Source organism: Acipenser ruthenus, chromosome 2 (genome assembly GCF_902713425.1).
Source record: "Acipenser ruthenus chromosome 2, fAciRut3.2 maternal haplotype, whole genome shotgun sequence".
NCBI lineage: Eukaryota > Metazoa > Chordata > Actinopteri > Acipenseriformes > Acipenseridae > Acipenser > Acipenser ruthenus.
The window spans coordinates 114,426,510-114,452,422 of NC_081190.1; the positions used below are offsets into that span (position 1 = coordinate 114,426,510).

At 36.3% G+C, this 25,913-nt stretch overlaps 1 protein-coding gene across 3 annotated transcripts; it reads right to left on the bottom strand.

Annotated features, from left to right (window-relative positions):
* Positions 1–425: 425 nt before the first annotated feature.
* Positions 426–24,686, bottom strand: tbc1d19 (TBC1 domain family, member 19). 3 transcript variants are annotated; one of them, XM_034013663.3, is made up of 21 exons: positions 24,464–24,686; positions 19,693–19,765; positions 18,120–18,165; positions 16,569–16,644; positions 16,167–16,241; positions 15,558–15,621; positions 15,201–15,247; positions 14,394–14,504; positions 13,963–14,035; positions 13,419–13,457; positions 12,560–12,672; positions 10,397–10,471; positions 10,121–10,183; positions 6,988–7,072; positions 6,737–6,781; positions 5,766–5,798; positions 5,329–5,438; positions 4,109–4,200; positions 3,417–3,532; positions 2,220–2,290; positions 426–1,115 (listed from the first exon to the last, which is right to left on the bottom strand). In XM_034013663.3, the coding sequence occupies exons 1-21, from the start codon at positions 24,560–24,562 to the stop codon at positions 1,041–1,043; spliced, it is 1,581 nt and encodes a 526-aa protein (XP_033869554.3). In that variant the 5' UTR covers positions 24,563–24,686; the 3' UTR covers positions 426–1,040. The 3 variants fall into 3 exon arrangements, with proteins under 3 accessions (XP_033869554.3, XP_058862473.1, XP_058862474.1); XM_059006490.1 differs by having other exon boundaries at positions 19,675–19,765; XM_059006491.1 differs by lacking the exons at positions 3,417–3,532; positions 4,109–4,200 and having other exon boundaries at positions 19,675–19,765.
* Between the last annotated feature and the right edge of the window lie 1,227 nt (positions 24,687–25,913).

The window sequence follows — 25,913 nt, forward strand, 5'->3', positions numbered from 1 at the left end:
ACTACGCGGTGATCTGATTCAAGCATTCAAAATTCTAAAAGATATTGACAATGTCAACCCAGGGGACTTTTTTGACCTGAAAACAGAAACAAGGACCAGGGGTCACAAATGGAGATTAGATAAAGGGGCATTCAGAACAGAAAATAGGAGGCACTTTTTTACACAGAGAATTGTGAGGGTCTGGAACCAACTCCCCAGTAATGTTGTTGAAGCTGACACCCTGGGATCCTTCAAGAAGCTGCTTGATGAGATTCTGGGATCAATAAGCTACCAACAACCAAACGAGCAAGATGGGCTGAATAGCTTCCTCTCGTTTGTAAACTTTCTTATGTTCTTATGATGAAAGCATTTACTTTTTAAATGTACTATAGATACAGGGCCTTGTGCTAGCCTAGTATAACACAACTTTTTAAAAAGAAAAGCAGAACACTGGAAATCAACTTTATTCCAGCACCTGTAATGGCTGCTTGAAGGAACACATACATTTACAATGTAAACAATCAGCATATGAATAATCACAATGATGCATTTATGTCTGTTTTCTCTAAAAATTTTAGAATACTGGTTACTGTTGTTATGCGAAGACTTCAAGTGCAAAGTTTGTTAACAGCATGGCTTCATTGCTGTACAGACTAAATTACATTTTACAATTACAATATGATATTTTTTTTTATTTTTGTAGAAACTTATGGCCAGTGCATGAAAAGATAAACTCATTTGCTAAGCATTGTAAACATTATACCACACACAGTACGTACCCGTTCATGCATTTCACATTGAGGATCTCATACACTAACAAATTAATTAAGACTAATAATATTTATTTTTGTATTGGCTACATGCTAGAAATATGGCATATTAGCATCATGCTATTCTTGTGCAAAGTTGCAGTTTGAAACAGTATACAGTATAAACACAAGACAGTGCATGAAGCTGTATACTGTGGTATTACATGCACATGTTTCTGTATTTCATGCAACTCTTCATGATCATTTGCACAACTGAATCAAAGGTTTTATGGCATCAGTGTCTTCACCTCTTCACATGATAGTGGCAAACAGGAAGATCTGAAGTAGAGGCATAACCTTTAGAGTTGAAAGGTCTGCAAGGACGGCCTGTGTTAAAAATAAAACAACATTGTGTTACATTTTGTAAATGTTGATCTCATTTAAATTGCAGAATGTATTAAAAAAACAATACAAACACAACAACTACAACTGTTTTACTGATCTCTTACCAAGTAAATGACAAGTTTATTGGGCCAGTTTAAAAAAGACACTGTTACTGAATCAAACAGCTGTGATGTATACATGCTGTAAGATTGTATCTAACTTGCACTTTATACATTCACGCTACAAATGTGCTGTACCCCTTCTTGGCCTTTTGGTTTAGATTCAAACTAGTGACCTATCATGTTTACTAAAAGAGTCTAATATTTCACCCAGCCTGTGCTAAAAATAAAGACAAGTTATGACACCTTTTCCAATAAACTTGGTGGTAGATGAGCAAGCAAAAAATGTCTGACTGGATCTTAAATCCTCTTACATCTGGCGCCAGTGCGTCAGCCTGGATTAACCAACACAAGTTAAAGTCACTGACAAAGTCAATCTGTTTTATGAGGCATCCCTTTTAATATATTTTATATTTATAGGGACATTCCCATCCAAGCATAATATTTCTGCTAAAATGATTTGTTTATATAAATACATTTACAAGTTGCACTACAGAATGATATTGCTAGACAACAGTGTGTAGCATAAAATGCAATGCGCCCCCCCCCCTCCCCTCCCCCCTCCCCAATTTAAAACCGAGATGAAATTGTGAATGGCTTACCAATTTAGCTAAATGAGTGTTCTTCTAAAAGGCTCACTGTATGGTACAAAGAGCTGATACAATGTCACACTTACAAGAACAGTGTTGTTTAGCACCTTTAGAGAAAACCAGCTAATATTCATTTTCTATTAGTATCTCATAATATGAGCATGCCATGCAAATCAGTATAAAAAACATTTTCCATTATATTAAATATAAGTGAAACAGAGTGCAACCCTAACCCTAATGTACAGAACCATCTTGTAGTTTTCAAAACTGAACCACTTTTAAAGATTCAAAATGGTAACCTTCGATTTCAAGACATCTGCATATGAAGATTAAATTACTTGGGCTGGCAGTATGTCAGGTACTATTTCAATCTGTACTTGAGTGTAACAAATACTTACTTCAGCTGCAGCCAGTGATGTCACCTCCATCAGATTCTGTGCTCGGAAAGCAAACACAGCAGCTGCCAGTACTGAAAAATACCATACACAGCATTAAACTGCTGACCTACTAACCAGTGGACTAAAAAAATAATACAAAGTCAAGGGGATTCTTATGGTTTCTGATGTTATTTTATATGTGCATCATCCTCTGCTATATCGTGTATAAAGTACTTTTGCCTAGACTTCCTGAAGGGTAAATAATACAGCTGCTGTAGGTAATTATTCACATTCATAATGAAAAGACGGACATCATTAATCACAGAAATAGCAGCACAAGTACCCACTGTTACTGCCTGTAAATACATTACATCTCTGGCCACCACAGATACAAAAACATATTCTGTCATTATATTTAAGTGTCTGAACTGGTGTTAGTGTAAATTACTTTTTAATTTTGATAATATACCAAAACAAATAATATCTTATTTCAGGAATCCATTTCAAAATAACATGTTTTTATCTTTCATTACACATGCTTTTTTTTACTGACACCGATATGCATTCAAGGAAAGATACCTTAATACACCAGTCCTCTATTTCTGCATAAATCAACTAAATATAGCATGTAATGCACACTGTACAAACACTATCCAAATAAACATCTTTAAACAAACTATCAAATCAAGTCCAAAAGGATGCCAGAAGTACTGAATACTGGGCTTGTCGCTTATTGCCCAACTACTGCAATATATTTTGTTGAAATTATTAAAAGAACACAACCTTACACAAAAGGTAAATAAAATGCTTGTTTACTTTGACTCTATCCACTTTCCCTAAGTAGGGCAACATCAAAGAGTTCTGGCACTAAATTAATGTACAGAAAGAACAATGAAGTAGTTTAAGGCATTTCAGGCTGTACTATTGCTTAATTAACCACACCTAGGTCTATGGCCTCTAGTATATGTATTATTATGCTCAGGTGTGGCTAATTAAGATCAGGTGCAATGCAATATTAGTCTTATTTACTGTACCCCGATTAAGCTGTAGCATAAATATTATTTTTCATCAGTTTTATTTACTGCCTGATCTCTGTCAAAACACATCTGGTGGCTGTTGTATGAGATAGCAGGTGGGCATCAACTAACGCCTAGACCAGGAAAGCGATGTGACTTCTCTATAGTCCTAACCTGGTTAATAAAAAACATATAGTACTACCAGCAAGAATTTCAAGTGAGTTATATCCAAGGACTCTATCCCACAGGAGTAGAAGCTGGTCAGTGGCAAGATAACCAGAAAAAGCTCGCACCATCCACTTAAATGCAATACGTAACCTGTACAAAAAAATACCACATTTGTGTCAGTTAGACTATTGCAATGTGTATTATGTTCATAAATGATCTGCATTGCACAGTTCTAATTAGCTTTAGGATGCTAATACTACAGCTGTCTTATATATACTTGTGACATGGCAGAAGTCCTGCTGCTGTAAATAGTGTGTGTGTGTGGGAATGTAAGGTTGGCAGGAATAGGGTTAAATCTGTCCCTGCCAGCAGTCACAATTAGGTAACTGGTGCTAATTGGGGAGTGGCTACAGAAGCCAGAAATCATTTGCATTTGAAAAGCAGCTTTCCCTGACCGAGTCTCATTCCTGACGCTACCCTTTCACAATACTATTTGTTGATTTCATGGAAACACGACAATGTGATTCTAACCCCAAGGATGCAAAAAACAGAAAAACATTTCTTATCTCTTTCAATATGACGTGTAGTTCCAGCATACGGTCACTAGATGATGCTATACCACATAAAACTGAATAAAACAAATAAATAACAACATTGGTAGTGTCAAGGTCTTAAATATCAAGTAGCAAACTAGCGAGAAATTTGTATGAAAATGAAAACCCTTACGGTTGTGCGCCAATTTCACGCAGGTGATAGAAGAGCTGGGGGAGGTGGGTTTGGAGCAGGGATTCAAATTGCAAGCATAAGGATACAATACCCTGCAAACCACAAAAAAGTTTCAAATAGTTTGGGAACTTTCACAATCCTAAACTTAAACTGTCATCAATTTTCTTACCCCTTATTAGCACAAGGAATATTGGTCCCTATACACATAGCTTTAACTCATATGTTCCTGCTTTTTAGCTCAAAGTCTGTTTTTTAATGTTTGGAATTAATGAAACTGGTCTACACTGCCGCTAAGAAGCCAACAACAGTCTGGGACAGCATCTTGGACATCAAATTGCATTTTATAAAAAATAAATACGTTTTTGTTTCAAAGCTTTGTGAACAGGGCCCATTATCACTCTTTTTTCTTTTATTGAAGATTGTTTGGTTCTTTCCTTGTATTTTATACTTCAATCTGGAATATGCAGATATTGTAAAGACAAAACTATACATAAAAAAACCTGATATTGCTTACTGGAACCTAATCACGTCATGTAATTAGTTTAAGCAAAGGTAAAAGGATGCAGCACAAGAGTTGCATTTGAAATATTTGCATATCATGAATAATCATAAAGAAACAAGTGAAGAACCAGATTATCTGCACAATTATTATTATTTATTTCTTAGCAGCCGTCCTTATCCAGGACGACTTACAATTGTTACAAGATATCACATTATTTTTACATACAATTACCCATTTATACAGTTGGGTTTTTACTGGAGCAATCTAGGTAAAGTACCTTGCTCAAGGGTACAGCAGCAGCAGTGTCCCCCACCTGGGATTGAACCCACGACCCTGCGGTCAAGAGTCCAGAGCCCTAACCACTACTCCACACTGCTACCCTAATAAAACGGGGAACAGTAATAATATTCAGAAGAAAGAACTGGTTAGGGACAGGTTAGGCTACATCATGCATGGTGCTGGCAGGTTCCATGAAAAGGCCTCAGTCCGGATCTGAGCATGAAGACGAATTCTCACTGTGGGATAGAATGAGGCCACTAAACTTATTTCACTAGTGAGTGAGGGAGTGAGTGAGGGAATGAGGTGAGCCCACTGTGATATCTAGTGTAGTCTTCTTGTTCATTACATTCCCAGCGCTGGGAATCTACATCAGAAGGAGAATCCATTTAAACCTGCTGGCTTAGTGACACATTTTAAATGTACGTTCCTCTGAACTTACCGAAGAAAATGATGAGATGGAATGGAGCCTGAAGAAATAGCGCACATACATCTCACGGAACACAGTGTAAAGTTTGGAAGGCTCATTATAAAGAAAACAGAGAGGAGCCACTGAAACACAAACAAACAATTCAATAAATACAGTACATATCTAAAACAAAAGAGAAGTATTTCTCAGTTTGCAGTCACACCTTACTTCTTTAAAGAGCCAGTATCACACCCATGTAAGCTATAACATCACCTGTAAGATGTATTAGACCTTGCTGTGTAACTTTCAGTACTTTTTCTTGGTGGTATTGTGTCTTTATTCTTTATTTATTCTTTACAAGTCAGGTAGTAGCAGATGCATCATGATAAGCCAGGAGATGCATCTATTATTCAACCTCCTCTTTTCATCTGCCAAACCTAAAAAAGGATGCTACTAAGATAATTACTTACCATACATAGAAAATCCATGAAATGGGATAACACCTAAGGGTCACAAAAAAAGACGTTTAGTCAAAGTGTTTTAATTTAAATTTGTGTATTTTCATCTTAAACATTCCTTTTTTCTCCCACATAATATGCATTTTGCAGTTACGGGTCTCCATTAATTAATTAATTAATTAATTAATTAATAAATATTTTTTTTTAGATACAAACTGTCTTCACAAATAACATTGATTACAGACATAAATAAGGGTTTGAAAAAAATACATTATCATTTTGTAGGCTCAAGACTAAGTGGAGAGAGAGTGAGAGAGAGGGGGAATGGGATCTGGGGGAAGGCAACTTCTGCACTACTGTCTTTTTCAAAATGTTCTTGGCATTAATAAGGGGAAGCAGGTGTCTGCAATATTGAAACTTCTAATCCTGCACATTCACATTTTTTATGACCGGAGGGATTTCATCACCGCAGTGCTTGCTGTGCTGCTGGAGGTGTGTGAGAGAAAGGTTATTTGAAAGAGACAATAACTCAAAGGACATTCATAACAAAAATACCATTCGAAAGGTAAAAAAATGGGATGAGAAAAGTGATTGAAGACTACTGGGGATCACTCAAAAACCCATCTCTCTATATTGCATTTAAATTTTAATAAGCCTGCAAACAAACCCCCTGGGTGATGTGTGTAGGTGTTTGTTGGTTTTAAAATTAGATGGCTGGCTGATGTGTTTAGTTGTTTGTTGGTTTTAAAGTAAGAAAAACCTGTTCATCTGTAGATGGTGATCTTTTCAAGACAGATAGGACAGCCAGACACTAATATAATTACATTACTAATAAACACACACACATTTGTTGAGGGCAGTATAGGGTAGTAGTTAAAAACACTGCCTCCAACACCTGCAATGATTACTAAAAATGCAATACCAATTCTTTCAAGTTGTAATATTACATATGACACTAGAGGGTGCTTCTGTACCAGTCTTACCATTGGGTGGATAAACAACCGCATAGTCTTCTAATCCCAGTTTGCCTGTTAATAATAAAACACATTCATTAAGTAAATATGTATTTTTGCTCTTTACTAATTGTAAACAAAAGCTTTTAATAGTACAAGAAATGACAACTTTCTACAAGAAATGACAACTTTCTACAAGAAATGACAACTTTTTTTTTTTTTATCTGTAAGTCATTTATAAGGGAGTTCAACTAAAACTTCTTGCACATGAACACCTTTACCTTGAATGTAAGACTTTGGCGGAGTAGCACTGTTGTAATTAAAATGCTCCAATACCACTGTGTCTCGGGAAAAACAAAGCAATACCTAGAGACAGAAAATCAAAAGGTTGTGTTGGTTTACATGTAAGCAGAATGAATGAACAAAACTTAGACCTGTTAATGTTTATTCTTCAGTGCAGTATTGGATCCACTAGATCATAGAATACTTATTACACTTAAAGACACCATCCTAATTAGTCCACTTGTTTCTGGCTTTCTGCTTTATACAGTATATGCTGTATCTGTACCCATGGAAGAAAATGCGTATCATTGATTTGCTTATTCGTGAATCATGTATTGGGATTGACCTGCATAAATTCTGCTAAACCAGAAATAAAACATTTAGATTTACTTTTTGATTTAATGTAATTCCACAAGATTATTGTGTTCCATTAACATAGTTCAAATAAATTATTTTTTGCAGGATTTCAAGTTTTTGCTGAATAGGGAATACATTTTATATTTTATAATCCTGTTTTCTTATGAGAATAAAATAATAAAATGCTGGCTATAAAAAAAAAATACCAAGGTACATTAAGTGCTGTAAAAAAATAATAGTGTAATGGCTTACCCCATGCAACAGACAATTAGTTGCTTTGCCTTCGCCTTTATTAAGTTTACACAAGCTGTAATATCTACAAATCCAGGCACTGGTGATATGTTGTTTGTTCATTCTGATAGTATTCAATGATAATACTTTGGTAATGGAATATTATTTTTGCTAAGCACAAGTGTACAATGTTTTCTAAAAATAATATGGGACTTTCAATATTACCCAATTTGAAAAACCAAAAGAAAAAAATATCTTATTCTTTGCAAATAGACAATAGACATAAACATTGCATTTCCCATTTTGTGTTGATCTATTAGGTAATATATCATAGTCATCTGTTCCCCAAGCAAAAAAATTAAAAATTGTCAACGAAGGGTTGTATCTCGTATTGTATTATACCTACAGACTCACACGATACACCAATATCTCAAAGTGTTAGCCCTTTATCATCCAGAAACCAAAACAAGTCACATGAGCCTAGCAGGTGGATAAACTCACACAAGCACCCTTTACAGGGATGCTTAATAAAGGCGATCACTTACTGAATGGGAAAGAAATCTGTGCCACAATGTTATCAATAGTAACCCTAAAAGATCACTACCAGACTTGTGTATACTTTATAATCAGTGTATAAGAATGGTATGTTGCATGATCTGGAAGTTATAACGTATAAAGAGTATACAATAATAATCTGCATACAAACAACCTCAGACATCTTTTCAGTACTCTGGACTTTTTCTCATGATAACCACCCAGAAAAAGTGTGTGTCAACTTAGTTCAAATACAGTTGTCAGCCAGAACACATTCTCAAGATTTCAATATTTATCCCTGGAATTTCTGTATCAGTACTAAAATATGATAAATGCTTAAAAGCATATACACACATATATATTTGTAAGATAGGCTCATTGCACAAACTTGCCCAGTCGATGGCGATTATTGTCGGAGTAGCAGTGGATAGATGTCACGGACGTACTTGGTTCCGATGTAGTGAACTGACTTGAACATGTAAAATTATATTGTTTACGGGTATTCTCCTGAGGAAAGCAACCACAGGTCTCTATGAGCATTCATGAAGTATTCTGTTTATATACTAAGGACACTTATTTAACCCTAAATGAAAGAACTACATTAGAAGAATGACATTCTGCACCTATTTAGCAGCGTGGCATTGTTTGGAAGCCACAATGCACCCTGTCATTCTGTCTTTGGGGTTGAATGCATGCAATACAGATTCCAAAAAGAGCGCCAGTGAGAAAGATATTCACTCAGGAGTACTGAATAAGAAACAAGAGCTATTCGATGCAAGATCTCCAACACTTAATGTAGAACTAAATGTTTTTCCCCATAAGAAACGGTCTGTTTATGGACCAAATAAATACTATCAAACATTTGATGATATTTTTAACAAGACGATCATGTAAAAAGTGTAGACCATTACTGTCATTCAGTAATCATGTATCTGATCCTTTTTATCCAAGATTTGGTCAGAAGAAACTGTATTACACCACACTACATAAGTTTATATCCTTTTTATATTGAACAGTCAACAGTGTTATATATCAGTCCAAAGACATATTATCTTGCCCCTTTCTCCCAATGCGAAGGGCAGAATTAAACAAGTGTCTTAATAACCAAGACTTATTTGCATCTAATTACCTGCTTTGCAGTGAGAAACATCACACTGCTCCATGACATTTATGTTGACACTGTAATCCCTTTTTTAATTAGCAATGTAATCAGTGTAAATAAATTACTACGCCTGTCACTCCTATGTAAAGCCCTGCATACACAAAGAAATATGTTTTTAGACAAAATGTTTCCTCGTGTATGCTGGATGTTTCCATGTTTCTGGAAACATGTTTCTCATAGTATACCAGGGATCTACCTAAAGGAACATTTTCCCTTTGGCCAATTAGGAGAGACTGACTGTGAGTCATCAATCATGTGACTATGCAAGGATGGCTTTGTTCACCGTTACATCGGTATACTCATTCCTAAGCTTTGCATATAACAAAGTTTGGTGGATCATGGAATGATAAAATATTGAAAAGTTAGGTTTTAAATGAGCTGTGGATGGAATTCATCCATTGTGCTGCCATTGCTTGTAAAGTATCCTACAACACTAGTAATACAGTTTAATATCGCTTCCAGGAGTACGCAATATAACACAAATACATGTGAACGTGTACATGTTATTAAAGAGCCTATATCATATCTTTTAAACAATGTTAATCAGCTTCGAAACGCTATTCAGAAAAAGGGGCTATTTTGTACTGATAATTGTTTTTTGTCCCTGTGAAAGGCAATTTTCTGAACTCCATTTTTTTTATTGTGTATTTGCAAAAAACTTACTAAGGACAGCTGTTTTGTTAGCCATAGAGATAGAAGAGGTGGATGCTTGCAAAACAGGCTACTGCAGCCAATGCACACAACACCGGTTTCACATCATTATAGCTGCAAATACTGTTGCAGCACATTTTGTTTTATTCATAGTGTTTGCTGTGTATCTACTACTTGCTATCACAATATTCACCAACCTGGTACAAGTAATCTTCAAACACAAAATAGTAATCATCATTACTGGCAGTCAGTTTTACATCCTGGGGGGAAAAAAAAAATACCTGAAATTATAAAAATGATACTACAGTATTCCGGTGACCCAACATTGAACTGGGTGTCAAAAATCATTGCTTATACTTATTTTCAACAACATTTCAGACAATGTACATATCATTGCATGTGTTATTTGTATTTTAATTGTAGCTACTTCATTAGTCTTTCTTCAGTTTGTGCAGATAAAAAAAAAATGTTACCTTGTAGATCAGGTTGTCAACTAACAGGTCATGATGGAGGACACCAGATTTCAATTGTTCATAGTACAATATATCCTAGAAGAAAAAGAATGGACTGTTAACTTTTAACATACTCATCAGTGATTACCTGTGGTTCCAGTTTTATTTCTGGAAAGAAACTAGTAAGAAGAAAAAAATACACTGAATTGTATTTGGGGTTTCAGTTTAAAGCAACACAGCACACAGTGTTTTAAAAACATATCCGAAAAGATTAGATAAGTATGAAAGGAAAAGCAACAGTTTCTCGGTATTGTCTTTAAAAAAAAACACTGCAGCTCTCTCTATAGTTATATTTAAACATTACACAATGGGGACACCATTGAGAATTTTTTTCTGGTTCAAATCTGCAAATAAAGCATATATGGGTATGTTTGAGTGGAGGGGGTTTGTGTGCTGTTTTATATTACACAAAATACACAATCTTCAAATCTTTTAATTTTAACCTTTTAATTGGAACAACTTGTGGGCCAGAAAAAGTGTATACAAACCCTCATAAGGACAATCTGAACATCTGTGCATGGTTTATAAAAGATAAAGGGCTACATTTTGATGCAAGGCTTGAAACTATTACTGTACACAGCACTCCCAATAGTACCGTAAAGAAAATATGTGGTGGAGTTGACTCTTGTCTGACTAAATCAGCATTTGTGATATATTTCAAATGGACAGAACATTAGGGTTTATTTCACACAAACAGAGGTAACTAAATAAATAACTTTATAAATAACAAAGTTTTAGTATAATAGCCATAATGTAGAAACAATGACTGGACTCGGGGGTTTCATTATTACCTTGTGACATGCCACAGCAATGCCATTATCCCTGAAATATACAAGGTAGTTAGCAGAGTACTGCAGAGTGCTGTATATGGTACTAGTGTTTGCTATGCGCCTTGCACTGTTATCACAGTTTGATCTAAAGCATTTTTTTTTTTTTTTGAACAGGCAACATTATATACTGAGCATCAAAAGAAACAAGCTTGAATAAAAGCAATAAAGAAAATCACAGACAAAAAAACAATATGCCACGTCTGTCAAAAGAGCAGCGTACTGTGGCTCGCCGTCTTGGGTGCGCACCGCCAGCAATTTCAAACCTGGCGAGACGGTATAACCAGACACACTCTGTTAATGACAGGCCATGAACTGGGAGACCAAGAGTCACAACACCTGCCCATCTTCGTGATGCCAATTGTTAATCACCACATAAAAAGTCACCGCACCTGCTCTAAAACAGAGTTTGTCATTTTTCAATCACATCTAGTGAATTTTATCCAAATATAACTGATATGTTTCTTTTGATGCTCAAATATAAGTGATACGTTTATTTGATGCTCAGTATAGTATTTGGAACATCGTATTGCAGTGAGTGTAATAAGATTGCAAGTTTTGATTTCATTTTTAGTGGTCGGGGTTGTTTAATTTCAGTGAAAGAGATTATTCTCGTACGAGACATTTCGACTTTGTGTTTTGGCTGCATGCTATTCTTAATTTGTTTTTTTGTCCAATTTAACTTACCTGTTTTGTTCATGGCTTCTTTTTGTCGATTTAATATTATATCTTACTTTTTAAATATATTTTCTCCATCTCACTTAATATTTTAAATCACTACATTTTACAATCCTGGCACAGAGCTTATATTTAATGACAAGCAGGATTTAAAAATAACTCACATAATCAAATTAAGTGATAGATGACCAAATATTCTGCGATATTAAATGATAGTTGTTACATCTAAGTGTCTATGTACACAACCAATTGGGGAAGGGTGAAAGGGTTACATGTCCTTCGTGTTAATATCAAGATAAATTTAAAATATGAAAACAACAAAATATATTCACATAATATGTATAATTGCACTGGCGTAGTTTGGAAGATGCTGTCAGGAGAAATGAGGGCTTTGTCCTGTGCTTGTTGCTTCCTCAACCCTCTCAAGTTAACAAGTATGAGTAGGCTGCATCTTACCAACATCTGTAAAACAAAGCTATATTTGGCTGTGGTGGATATAAAGAAATGACCTGTTAAATTTGGATCTAGGGCAACTCCAACAATCTGTTAGAGTAGTGAAGACACATCGATAGTTGCAAATTTATACATGCACTGTATTCCAATGTTTCTTTTTTCCTACCTCGGGTTCATTGGTGGCATTCAGAATTAGTGCCCACAATTCTGCACGCAATTCATTCGGACAGCCCTGTCGTATATACTGCTCAGCAGCAGCGCTGTCCTGTTCTATGAGAACTGTCAGAAAAGAAAAGGCTGTTTCATACATTGTTATGTTATCCAATACTTTCTGGAAAGAATTATACTGCAGTAAAGGAAGACAGCATCCAAACAGACCTTTTATCTAACAATGGTTGGAAGGATAATTTTATTAACATTTACAATGAAAAATAACGAGAGCACTCACTTAAGGCAGACAGAGGAAAAATAACAGGGGTCTCTAAATTAATATCTACCAGGTAATGTAATATAAACATCTTCAGAACTTTTAATTTGCACGTCCTCCTGCAGAAGAAACTACATGCCAGTTTAAGTTTAAATACAAGCAGACGTGAACATGTTAGTAAGTCTGATATTTTTAAACAGGAAGCAGATATTGTTTTCTGTTCCTAGACCATAGTATGAATAATTATATGTTGCTGTTATCTGCAAACACTTATATTAACTGTATCAAAGACACTAATCTTCTTTCCTAACAGATATATGCCTTTATTAAGCACTAAAAAACAATTCAATGTATAATGTAGTTATCTTTTTTTAAAGTCTCATTTTAACTGCAGGCTGATCTGCAAACTATAAAAGTATAGTTTTAACCTGCAAATAATCTCCAGTATCATTACAATGGTAACTGTAGTTTAAACTATAATATCTTGACCACTAGCAAATAATACTCAGCCTATTCAAAGATGTTATTGTGAGGTGTTTTTTTTATGATGTAACCATCTGATTTAGAGGTAGATGAACATTCAAGAAGTAGCTCTGACCTTTTCTTCCAATACCAGCATGTTCACTTTCAAACATGTCTGTAAATAAAGAAAAAAAAAAGGTCAAAGCTGTAATCCTATATTTATCCCATGCACTCGCTGGGGGTGTTTATTAAATCAGCTCCTTTCTGTAGCACTAATTCAATTGCCATGGGCATGTTACAAAGCCAACAGCAGAACCCTGGCATGAGCCAGTCCATGCCGGGTTGCATGACATAAAGTCTTCCTGGCTGAGTCAAATCAGGCCTTTCACTGTTAATGACATCATCCAGCTGTTTTCTTCTGTGTATCTGGATGAGAAAATGTGGTCTCCAAAGGTCCCTATATACTGGCACATTGCTCAAGACTTGTTTCCAATCCTCACATTTTACCTGGGAATCAGAATGACCTCAGATTATAAAGTTGTTTTTTTTTCATACTAGCTGTAATTTATGCTAAACAATATTTTTACCATGACAACTGAATAATTGGTTTTCAAGGTATACGGACAATATGAAGTGTGGCATATGCACAACCACTTCCAGATAATAATATACATACACACCTGCTGGAACTTGGGTGGTATCATCAATACCTAGCTGTCCACTATTCAGACCCAATTCTGCAAAAGATTCCCTCTATAAAAGAACATAGAATTTTTTTAAAACCTTATGTGAGAATGTATGCAACACTGCTGACAGAAGTGGAAGAGCTACAGTGACACCTCAAGGTCTAGTACAGAGCTATCTGTCAGGGAAGGAAAATGTACTTTTGCAGTCTTCTAGGATAGGGATGCATGTGGATTTCTGAAAAGGTCCTATTCAGGGCAACACCTTACTTCAATAAGGTTTATTTTTTATAGCAAGAAGCATTAAATTTGCATGGTTTTAACTCTCTGGTGTTGTAATTGCTTGTTGGACTTGCTGCACATACAAAAGATTCACATATCATTATCACTGCAAAATAAGTATACAACAGGCTGTTCTGGTTGCTTACTAGCTCTGGAATGTCTTTGACTTTCAGTGGAACCTGGATTAGCCCCCAGTGACTCTTAGAGCTAGGTTGGTCACTACTGTCATAGTTGGGGTTTCGAAGATTAATCAGTACCTGAAAAAGAAATACAGGGACTATATTCAGCTCTATTCAGTTATTCACAATTATCTAACCAATGAGTTATTTTATGTTTTTGATAATATCTGGATGCATATTCCTATGTTTCCAATGACACAGGGAAGCTATTAACATTTTTTCAAGTAAATATTTGACTAATTATATAAATGTACTCACATGTGTGTATTCTCACTGGCAAAGGACTGTTGCAGGTGGGACGTTTTCTGTAGTATACAATCAAGTCTGGACACTGACATACCCCTATCATTTATCCTTTCACAGCTGGTGGGTTAGTTAGTATCATGCAGAGCCCACAATACAACCACTTATTCTGGCATAAATATTGATTTGCATTGCTTTCCAGTGCACAAAAAACAACACTCATTGTTTGACTATGTACAGAAACCCGGACTAAAATTGGTCCCGGAGAACCAGGTTTATAAAGAATGCCTGCCACTCATAATGCCCAGATACTGCGCCACAAACCTGTCTGCACTGTGCTCATTAATCTATTTAAGAGTTTGCCAGCAGTAAAATGCTGATTTTGTGATGATAGGGCAAACTAATTATATAGGCACTTAACAACCACCTTTCTCAAAATGATTTAGGGATCACCTGTAATAAAAAAAGATGTTATAAATACTTGGAACTACTCATCTGCATGGACCAAAATTAGCTTTTACAAAAACTTACCTCTAGAAAATCTTTAGGGGCATAAACAGGTCTGAAGTGGCTTAAATCTGTTAATTACATAAAAAAAGGAATTTCATTACAGAAAGTAAAAAAACATAATTCCTCAGATTCCTCAGGATTATTTTAAACTTTGTACAGAAACTGTATTATAAAGAAAGTGAAGCTGCACGTGTCTTAGTTCAGCTGCTCAAAATAAATGCCCTTTATCTCTGGATGTACAGCATTTCATGCTATAATATTTACAGTGTACTATTGTTTCTGTACACGCAGTGCAGTATGTACATTGGATACATTATGAAATTGTTTTTTGTAATTGAAACATTTTGGTTAAATGTCATAAATGTAAACTCAAAGTACCTGGTTCATCAGTTCCCATTTCATTCCACTTGCTTAGCAGCTCTTTTTGTTCATTTCCAGGTCTCTGAGGTGAAAACAACAGTATGCACTACTAGTTAATTAAGTCAGAAACCTCAGACATTTCAGACAAGACAATATGCAGCTTTGTTTTAAGAAATGTAATTACAATGACTGTGCACTGTAGGTGTATGTTTACTAGATTGGGATTTCATTAATTAAGACACTACAAATCTCAACCAGCCATTTAATGAAGTAAACCTAATTTGATTAGCAAATTACAGGTTAATCTCTAGGTTTACTGACAAGTTTAAGTCACCCAACTGATTAAAGACCAAAGGAGGCATTAAATCTAGTAACACAGACGTGAACAGTGATCAAACGTTTGGAAGTAGCATGTCAAGGCAACGGAAGACAGGAAGCACAAGATCTGAAATTAGGTTAAAGATCAAAACACAACCTTTGCTTGTCATGTCATGTTGTCTTGAACAAAATAATAAACACCAATATATTAAAAAATTCTTTGAAAAGTGTTTGGTAATATCTTTTTCAGTATGACAAGAAAACAGCAGGTAGTAATATTTGTAGTGGTGAGAGAACATTGAAACATACCTTTCGTGCCAGTGGGATACTTAATTCAGTGCACATGCTGTTCAGACTTTTGAGGATACGCTTTTCCCAGCTGCCCTGTAGCAGTAAATATTGCATTTATTTCAACTAGGGAATTAAACGAACAACATTTAAAACACAATGTTAAGCCTGTTTATGTTACATTCCAGAAAGAACAGCTTAGGGATGCTTAGTAGTTTATTTTATAATATAAATCAGAAGATTTACAGTTGATTACAGTCGATTATATATCAACTGTATGACTCAGTCCATGTTTAATGTGTGTTGACAAAAAGTGCCACATGGATTCACAAAATAATTAATTTAAACTTTCAAAAATTGATAAATTCAATTAAACAATTATGTACTGTAACTTTTAAATAAAATATGTAAAACACTATCTACCTGTGCCTTTCTCATGTATGCCAATGGTTCCTTAATGTGCTCAGCAGGTGCTTCTGGGTGACTGGGGGGAGGAAGCCTATTAAAAAAATACTGCAATGAATACTCTAACTTGATATATATTAAAGGTTCATAATGCTCGATTAATCAAATGCTATCAAATATTCTGACACGCATGTGATGTTCTGTCACATTGTAACCTCTGTGTGAAAAAGTAAAGTGGAATGTTGAAATAAATATATTGTAAAAGTAAACTAGAAAAAAAATGGATAAATGATGTGAAGAAGATCTGTACCATTGACATGTCCAGAGGTTAAAACAATGTGGCACTGAGATGGTTCGTTTCCACTGGACACCACCTATAACGGAATCATAGAATACAGCTACGTTCTGCAGAAAGGGTTCTTTTTTCTTGGATAATACCCATGATTAAGCTGACCTACAGCATCACTGAAGCTGTGTACCAAGTTTGAAGCCAATATCTCAAAGCGTTCAGTCTTTATCATCCGGAAAGCAAAAAGTCACTTGACCTCAATAAAGCAGCCAAGGATTTATGATAAATAAGTATATTATCATACAAGCCTCCCATTTATTTATATAAAACACTATCAATACCAAAGCAAGTGTACTTTTATATTGGAAATGTTAGTATGCAAAATACTGTCCAGAACAAGAAATTGGAGATGCATTTGGACATGTCTTTGTCAAAGTTATGCATATATTTTTATCAAAAAGGGTCAGCCTTTTACTTATGTTTAAATAGTTACTCTAAATACTATTGGAAAAATAAAGAGTTAACATCAAAACTGTGCACATCGCTTTATAAGCACAACTCGGCATTTACATTCACCAGAAATATTCTCCCTGGTCCTGATCCACTTATCCTTTATTTTATGATTTCCACAGTCTGACCTACAGCGAAATAAAACTACTCGGCACATTTTTAAACATTTTTAGCAGTGTTGTAAAACAGTTGTTCCTATTCTGGATTGTAAATTGGCAGTTTTATTTCTTTGGATGAAGTGATAAATATATTAGAATGTGAGGCTGTGCAGTAGAAGAAAATATATTTGTATTTATTTTTTTAATGTGCATTGTACCCTGGGTATGTAATATATGTGCAACGTTGGGTATGAATGGGTTTGTAATACTGTATATTTAATAAAGGTTGACTCAGAAAGTTGGAACAGCTTTGCAGTGACTCGAACAGTATGTATTGTTTTTAAACCTGGATCTGTGTCAATGTGTTATTTAAAGTCTTTGTGTTCCACAGTCATTTTTAGCTAAAACATTATTAATCTAAGTCTGTTTCAACAGACTTGCACTGTTTACCACTGTTTACTCCCCTTTATCAGAACACAGTCTGGAATTCTGCTTCCAACAGTCATTCTGTGCGGTATTCTAATGTTACTATGGAAGTTAAGAATGACACCTTCAAGCTCCAGCAGTGTGCTGAATACAGAAAGTCAATTGTTTGTCGTACTGGGTTTAAATGACATGCTTATTCTCTGTTATAACCCATGATCCATATCTGAATAAAATGCCATCACTCACACATTCAGCTCACGGTAAACTGCATTCTGTAGCTTTGTTTCCCAACCTGTTTAAAAGAACAAAACACATTCTGATTAAATGCACTGTAGCTCTCATATATACCAAGGTTTTGTTACACACATAACAATGAATTTCCATTCCCCTAAAAGAACACAGGATTCAAAAGAAATAAAGGTCCTGTAGATGAAACAGAAACCTGCGACTGTGAGAATGTGGTATGCAGTTCATACAAATTTATACAAAAAATCTAATTCAGGCAAATGGTTTGTATATTGATATACTTACAACATACCATGTCTTGTTTTTATTTTTTATGGCCAAAAAGGTGTTAGATCTATGATATGTCACCAGTCTGTTATCTAAGCAAGGTTGCAAAATACAGTATTGTCAAATCAGCCATTTTCTCATTGCTGTAGATAACCCAAGGTGTTTTCATAGAACTCATTTCTTACCTCCAGTATTCTGGGGATATACTTAATGTACAGATGGAGATTTTTTTTTTTGTTAAAATACATCAACCTTGACTTTCTTGTTGTATATTGTAATGCTTGGGTTTTACACTCCATTGAACTGCATGGAACGGCAGGACCGGGCCTCGAACCTGCGACCATGTGGTTAGAAGACAAACGCCTTACCAGTCAACTAAACAGCAAGCTCTCTAGTCAAGAGGAAAGTACGTGTCTTACGCTGATGGTAGCATTATAAACACATCAGCCACCAGGAGGGGATCATTACAATTTGTTGTTCAACATTTACAAGCTGGGAAATGTCAGAAATTATGAAGAAATAGATTGCTTTTCAGACATTTGCCGGTTAATCATTAATGTCGAAAAACATATTTATTTCTGTATACGCATTTTACATTAACAAATAATCATTAATGGGCTCACAGTAATGCACAATTGAGCAATTTAAACTAGTTGAACATGGTACTGAATAACACTGTGATCCACTTATGTAGAACAACCAACATTCTGGTAAATTTACATATAAAACAATTCACAATGGTGTTGAAGGATATTGTACTGTAAATACGTAGTAGTTTGATAAAAAATAACATGCTATTAAACACAAATTAAATCATTTAGGACTTTCATTTTTTCAACAGAAAACCACTTTGGTTATGACACAAAAAGTCACAAAAACAGGCAGTGAATATATTTGATGACTTACTTATTGCAGCATTGTGTGGCACTGGAGTTACACAGGACTCCTGAAGACTTACAATACGCGAAAGACATTCGGACACTAGACAAAGGCACTTGGTTATTCTTGAGATTTACCGGTAAATGTCCGAAGTAAAGCATTATCGTCTAATTTTGGACAATTGGTGTTTTGCTTGGCAAATGTCAACATTTACCAGAAAATCTTAAGCTGCAACACAACAAAAGTTTAAAAAATATGTAGAAAAACATGTCAAGCAGGGTAAGTTGAACTAAATGAGTGGGTTTGTTCTTTCAATGAGTTGGGTGTGGATTCCTGAAGATTTAGATCAAATCTGTCATGATGATGACTATCAATACATATGCTAGAGAAACTACAAAGTAATGCTTACATTTCAAATGCTTTTTACCTGATTTCTTTAAGAATTCCTTTACATCTTCTTTAAGATCTTCAAGTTGAATTTCTGGTCTTTGCAGACATTCCTAGTACACAAATATTAGAATATGTAATAAACTTTTTTTTTTTAATTCAAGCATGTATTATCAATTTGGAAAAGGTATATTAGTAGTGAAGAAATCTCTCAGGAGTCAAATAAACCCAGACAATAGAATGTGTGTTACCATTTACAATGCCGAGAAAAAGTTTGTGAACCCCAATGATAATTATGGAAATTCCATAGTTTTACCATGATACCTTCTTGATTCAAAACTTTTCTTAAATATCCAATAGGGTTTATATTAACCAATTCCATGTCTTTTGAAACAAAATGAAGTATGAATTAGACAAACAATGAGTAATTAAGATTCAGGGTATGTAAAAAAGTAAGTGAACCCCTGGTTTTATCAGCTCAATTAAGGGGATAATTAGAATCAGGTATTTAAATAATTAGGTAGATATTCAGGGGTGAGTTTGGGAGGCCCCACCCTATATAAAGATCAGAAACTTTGTGAGTTTGGTCTTCACTATACAGGTGTGTGGAAACATGGCATGCCGCGATCAAAAGAAATCTCAGTGGACAGTTATTGATGCTCATCAGTCTAGAAAGGATTACAAAACCATTTCTAAGGATTTGGGGCTCCAACAATCCACTGTCTGACAGATAGTCTATAAATGGAGAAAGTTCAAGACCACAGTCACTCTACCCAGGAGCGGTCGTCTTACCAAAACCTCTCCAAGAACAAACCGGAAAATCATCAAGGAAGTAACAAAGAACCCCAGAGTAATATCCAAGGATCTGCAGGCAACTCTCGCCTTGGCTAATGTGAGTGTTCATGACTCAACTATCTGAAAAAGACTGAACATGAATCGTTTTTATGGAAGGATAGCCAGGAGGAAACCACTGCTCTCTAAAAAGAACATTGCTGCCAGTCTGAAGTTCGCCAAAGAGCATATAGACGATCCACAACACTTCTGGAACAATGTTCTCTGGACAGACGAGTCAAAGGTAGAACTTTTTGGCATCAATGCGAAACGTTATGTTTGGCGAAAACCAAACACTGCGTTCGAACAGAAGAACCTCATCCCAACCGTCAAGCACGGTGGTGGGTGTGTGATGGTTTGGGGCTGCTTTGCTGTCTCAGGACCTGGACGGCTTGCCATCAGAAGATTCTAGAGGAGAATGTCAGGCCATCCGTCCGTGAGCTGAAGTGTGTAGTAGTATGGGCAGCAGTGTGGAGTAGTGGTTAGTGCTCTGGACTTGGGTTGCTGATGCGCGGTGAGCCGTGGATTCCCCTGCCAACCTAAGCCCTCCCGACCCGGGCAGCACTCAGCCAATTGTGCGCCGCCCCCTAGGAACTCCCGGTCACGGTCGGCTGTGACATAGCCTGGATTCGAACCTGCGATCTCTAGGCTATAGGGCACATCCTGCACTCCGCGCGGAGCACCTTTACTGGATGCGCCACTCGGGAGCCCCGGGCTCTGGACTCTTGACCGAAGGGTCGTGGGTTCAATCCCAGGTGGGGGACACTGCTGCTGTACCCTTGAGCAAGGTACTTTACCTAGATTGCTCCAGTAAAAACCCAACTGTATACAGACATGCTCAAATTTGTTGGTACCCTTACAGCTCATTGAAATAATGCGTCATTCCTCCTGAAAAGTGATGAAATTAAAAGCTATTTTATCATGTATACTTGCATGCCTTTGGTATGTCATAAGATAAAGCAAAGAAGCTGTAAAAAGAGATGAATTATTGCTTATTCTACAAAGCTATTCTAAAATGGCCTGGACACATTTGTTGGTACCCCTTAGAAAAGATAATAAATAATTGGATTATAGTGATATTTCAAACTAATTAGTTTCTTTAATTAGTATCACACATGTCTCCAATCTTGTAATCAGTCATTCAGCCTATTTAAATGGAGAAAAGTAGTCACTGTGCTGTTTGGTATCATTGTGTGCACCACACTGAACATGGACCAGAGAAAGCAAAGGAGAGAGTTGTCTGAGGAGATCAGAAAGAAAATAATAGACAAGCATGGTAAAGGTAAAGGCTACAAGACCATCTCCAAGCAGCTTGATGTTCCTGTGACAACAGTTGCAAATATTATTAAGAAGTTTAAGGTCCATGGAACTGTAGCCAACCTCCCTGGGCGCGGCCGCAAGAGGAAAATCGACCCCAGACTGAACAGGATAGTGCGAATGGTAGAAAAAGAACCAAGGATAACTGCCAAAGAGATACAAGCTGAACTCCAAGGTGAAGGTACGTCAGTTTCTGATCGCACCATCCGTTGCTTTTTGAGCAAAAGTGGGCTCCATGGAAGAAGACCCAGGAGGACTCCACTTTTGACAGAAAAGCATAAAAAAGCCAGACTGGAATTTGCTAAAATGCATATTGACAAGCCACAATCCTTCTGGGAGAATGTCCTTTGGACAGATGAGTCAAAACTGGAGCTTTTTGGCAAGTCACATCAGCTCTATGTTCACAGACGAAAAAATGAAGCTTTCAAAGAAAAGAACACCATACCTACAGTGAAACATGGAGGAGGCTCAGTTATGTTTTGGGGCTGCTTTGCTGCGCCTGGCACAGGGTGCCTTGAATCTGTGCAGGGCACAATGAAATCTCAAGACTTTCAAGGCATTCTGGAGCGAAACGTACTGCCCAGTGTCAGAAAGCTCTGTCTCAGTCGCAGGTCATGGGTCCTCCAACAGGATAATGACCCAAAACACACAGCTAAAAGCACCCAAGAATGGATGAGAACAAAACATTGGACTATTCTGAAGTGGCCTTCTATGAGTCCTGATCTGAATCCTATCGAACATCTATGTAAAGAGCTGAAACTTGCAGTCTGGAGAAGGCACCCATCAAACCTGAGACAGCTGGAGCAGTTTGCTCAGGAAGAGTGGGCCAAACTACCTGTTAACAGGTGCAGAAGTCTCATTGAGAGCTACAGAAAATGTTTGATTGCAGTGATTGCCTCTAAAGGTTGTGCAACAAAATATTAGGTTAGCGGTCCCATCATTTTTGTCCATGCCATTTTCATTTGTTTTATTATTTACAATATTATGTTGAATAAAAAATCAAAAGCAAAGTCTGATTTCTATTAAATCTGGAATAAACAATGGTGGATGCCAATTACTTTTGTCAGTTTCAAGTTATTTCAGAGAAAATTGTGCATTCTTTGTTTTTTGTGGAGGGGTACCAACAAATTTGAGCATGTCTGTAAATGGGTAATTGTATGTAAAAATAATGTGTAAAAATATAATGTAATTGTATGTAAAAACAATGTGATATCTTGTAACAATTGTAAGTAGCACTGGATAAGGGTGTCTGCTAAGAAATAAATAATAATAATGCAGCAAGACAATGATCCTAAACATACAAGCAAATCTACAAAAGAATGGCTGCAGAAGAACAAATTCTGCGTTTTAGAATGGCCTAGTCAAAGTACGGACCTAAACCCCATTGAAATGTTGTGGCAGGACCTGAAGCGAGCTGTCCATGCAAGGAAGCCCTCAAATGTCACTGAGTTGAAGCAGTTCTGTAAGGAGGAATGGGTCAAAATTCCTCAAAACCAATGTGAGAGACTGACCAACAGTTACAGGAAACGCTTAGTTGAAGTCATTGCTGCTCAAGGGGGTGCCACCAGTTACTGAATCTAAAGGTTTACATACTTTTTCACACATGGATACTAAATGTTTAATCATTTGTGGATAAATAAATGTTGAAAAAGTATCATGTTTTTGTGTCATTTGTTTAATCAGGTTACCTTTATCTATTATAAGGACTTAGATTAAGATCTAATAACATTTTAGGTTTGAAATATGTGAAAGTCCTAAGGGGTTCACAAACTTTCTCAGCACTGTATTTCAGACCCCATATGTGCATCTGTTTACATTGCATGGTATCTTTCATTTAGTCAAAATCTAAGAAAATGCAACTAGGCAGGAACACTTGAAACCAAATGTTTATTAATTAAACAACTAATGCAACTGATTTACAACATTGAATCATTTATATTCTAGTCATGCTTATTTTGATAACACTTGTGTTGTGTTTGGTGTTTTTATGTGTGCCTAAAGACATCATCAAACAATTAAAATAAACACCAAGGAAATCTACTTAATTTTAAAGTTGAAGGGGGGTGGTACTTAAGTCCCACACTTAACTCCATTAATATCTTCTGACTCAACACTCATTTGCATCTCCGAATTGTCTGACCCCCATACATAAAGTATTCAAACCATCAATAACAGGTATACTACAGTACAGCAATACCACTCGCTTCATTGTATTCGGGGGGGATGCAAAAATCAATTTGTAATTGAAAATAAACGTGTATTATAATTAATAAATGGAACTATATGCATAAAAATAAAAACACACATAAATGACATGGTAGAAACACAGTAAGCTTCATTATGGACCTCGTATGCAGTTGTACATGGCATTCCCTAATAACGTTCAACACAGTATTGATCCCTGTCCACGAAGATGACTCAGTAAAGCACTGGCAGAAAAAAAAAATAAGCAACCAGATTCAGTCAGCGAGTTTTTAACGTCCAATGAGTGTAGAGTTGCAGTACTGATGTATTTAATTAAGACTGTATATTAAATAATTTAACCTGATAATCACAGAACCACGTATTTCTAGTAACGCATTTATCTGTCAACAGTAACCCACTCACACACTCGCAGGAAGTGATAAACGCAGCTGCTCTCGCCTCTGTCCTGTCGTACTCACTTTGGCTTGTCGCTCCAGCTGAGAGTGTAAATTAGACCCTTTCAGTTTCTGGACGATTTGAGCAATCGTCACTGAGAGTTCCGTTCCTTCGTCCATCATTTGCGATACGTGATTTTATATTACTATAGTAGCACCATTTTATTTTACCTATACATTCCAGACACAGCACCTGCAGCGGTAACTAAGCAACTGCGTCCCACCGTCTAAAACACGTCTGGAAACAACAGAGCTGGAAAATAGTTCCTTGTCTTATTAACTTTAATATTTACTCGTTTACCAACAAGTCCCAAGATAAGTATGAAGACTTGTTGAACAAAAGGAAACAAATATGGCAATATTTCACTGTATAAACAATATTAAGGTATAGGATTTTAGAATCGGTGCATTACTTGTTATATTGTCATTTTCTAATAACTGCATTATTATTATTATTATTATTATTATTATTATTATTATTATTATTATTATTATTAATGGTAAACATGATGGTAAATCAGGGGGTCTGTGTTTGTGCAGGTTGTACAGTTGCCACAGATCACAGACCTCTGAGTGAGACCATCTATTTTTTGAAATGTTGGGGGGGTTTAATTATAACCAAAATTAGGCATAAAAGACATAATGAATTCACAGTTAATTCCAATGGAGTATTTAAATCGTCATTTTCGTAATGGGCAGCCTCCAGAACAAAAATACAAATTATATATATATATATATATATATATATATATAGACACACACACACACACACAGTGCTCCCACTTTCTCCGGGAGACGAGACGCTTCAGCCCCGCTCCGGCAGCAGAACCTGGGGCGAGCCCATTCCCCCTCCTTCTCTTACTTGGTTTGCTTGTCTGTCGCTTCGAACTTAACTCCTGAGCACTTTTTAGCCAGGCTATTTATCGTTTAAAAACTGCTAATTAAAATGATCCACGGGTGGGAATGTTACCTTTTTTTTTTTTTTTTTGTAAAAAATATAACATTGATTACATGGTGTTTTATGCATGGTTAATTCACAGAAAGTTACATTTTTGCTTCACTATATGTGCATTATAGAGAGGGAGATATTTTATTTTGTATTTTAGTCAGATGTGTGTTGTGATGTGTCCCCCACCCCCCATATATTGTAGCGATCCCGGTTAACGCAGGCAGGCACATCACACGGAGAGGCAATCCACATATAGGGCGGGCGCGAACCCGGGACCTCTCGCAGTACAGCATAGTGCCGATACCGCACTAGCAAGGAGTGTATGTCATGCTCCTGTCTTCGTGTGTGATTACGTCACCTACCAGCCCTGCTGCTGCCTTGCCTACACCACTAAGTACAGCACCCTGCTGTACTAACATATTATGCCCCTGGCTCATTCCAACGTACTGTGACATGAGCCAGATGTAACTGCAGCTTAAGCGGGCAGGAGAATTCATCCATTTCCCTGTCTCTTACGAGCTGCAA

Bases quoted from the DNA above. Each gene is read 5' to 3' on its own strand.
- tbc1d19 (XM_059006490.1), bottom strand. From the start codon at position 24,562: ATGATGGACGAAGGAACGGAACTCTCAGTGACGATTGCTCAAATCGTC. The intron at 14,036-14,393 runs GTAAGCAACCAG...GTTCTTTTATAG, and splicing joins TCAAAGACATTCCAGAGCTA to AGGGAATCTTTTGCAGAATT. The intron at 5,439-5,765 runs GTAAGTAATTAT...TTTGTGTTTCAG, and splicing joins TCATGGATTTTCTATGTATG to TGGCTCCTCTCTGTTTTCTT.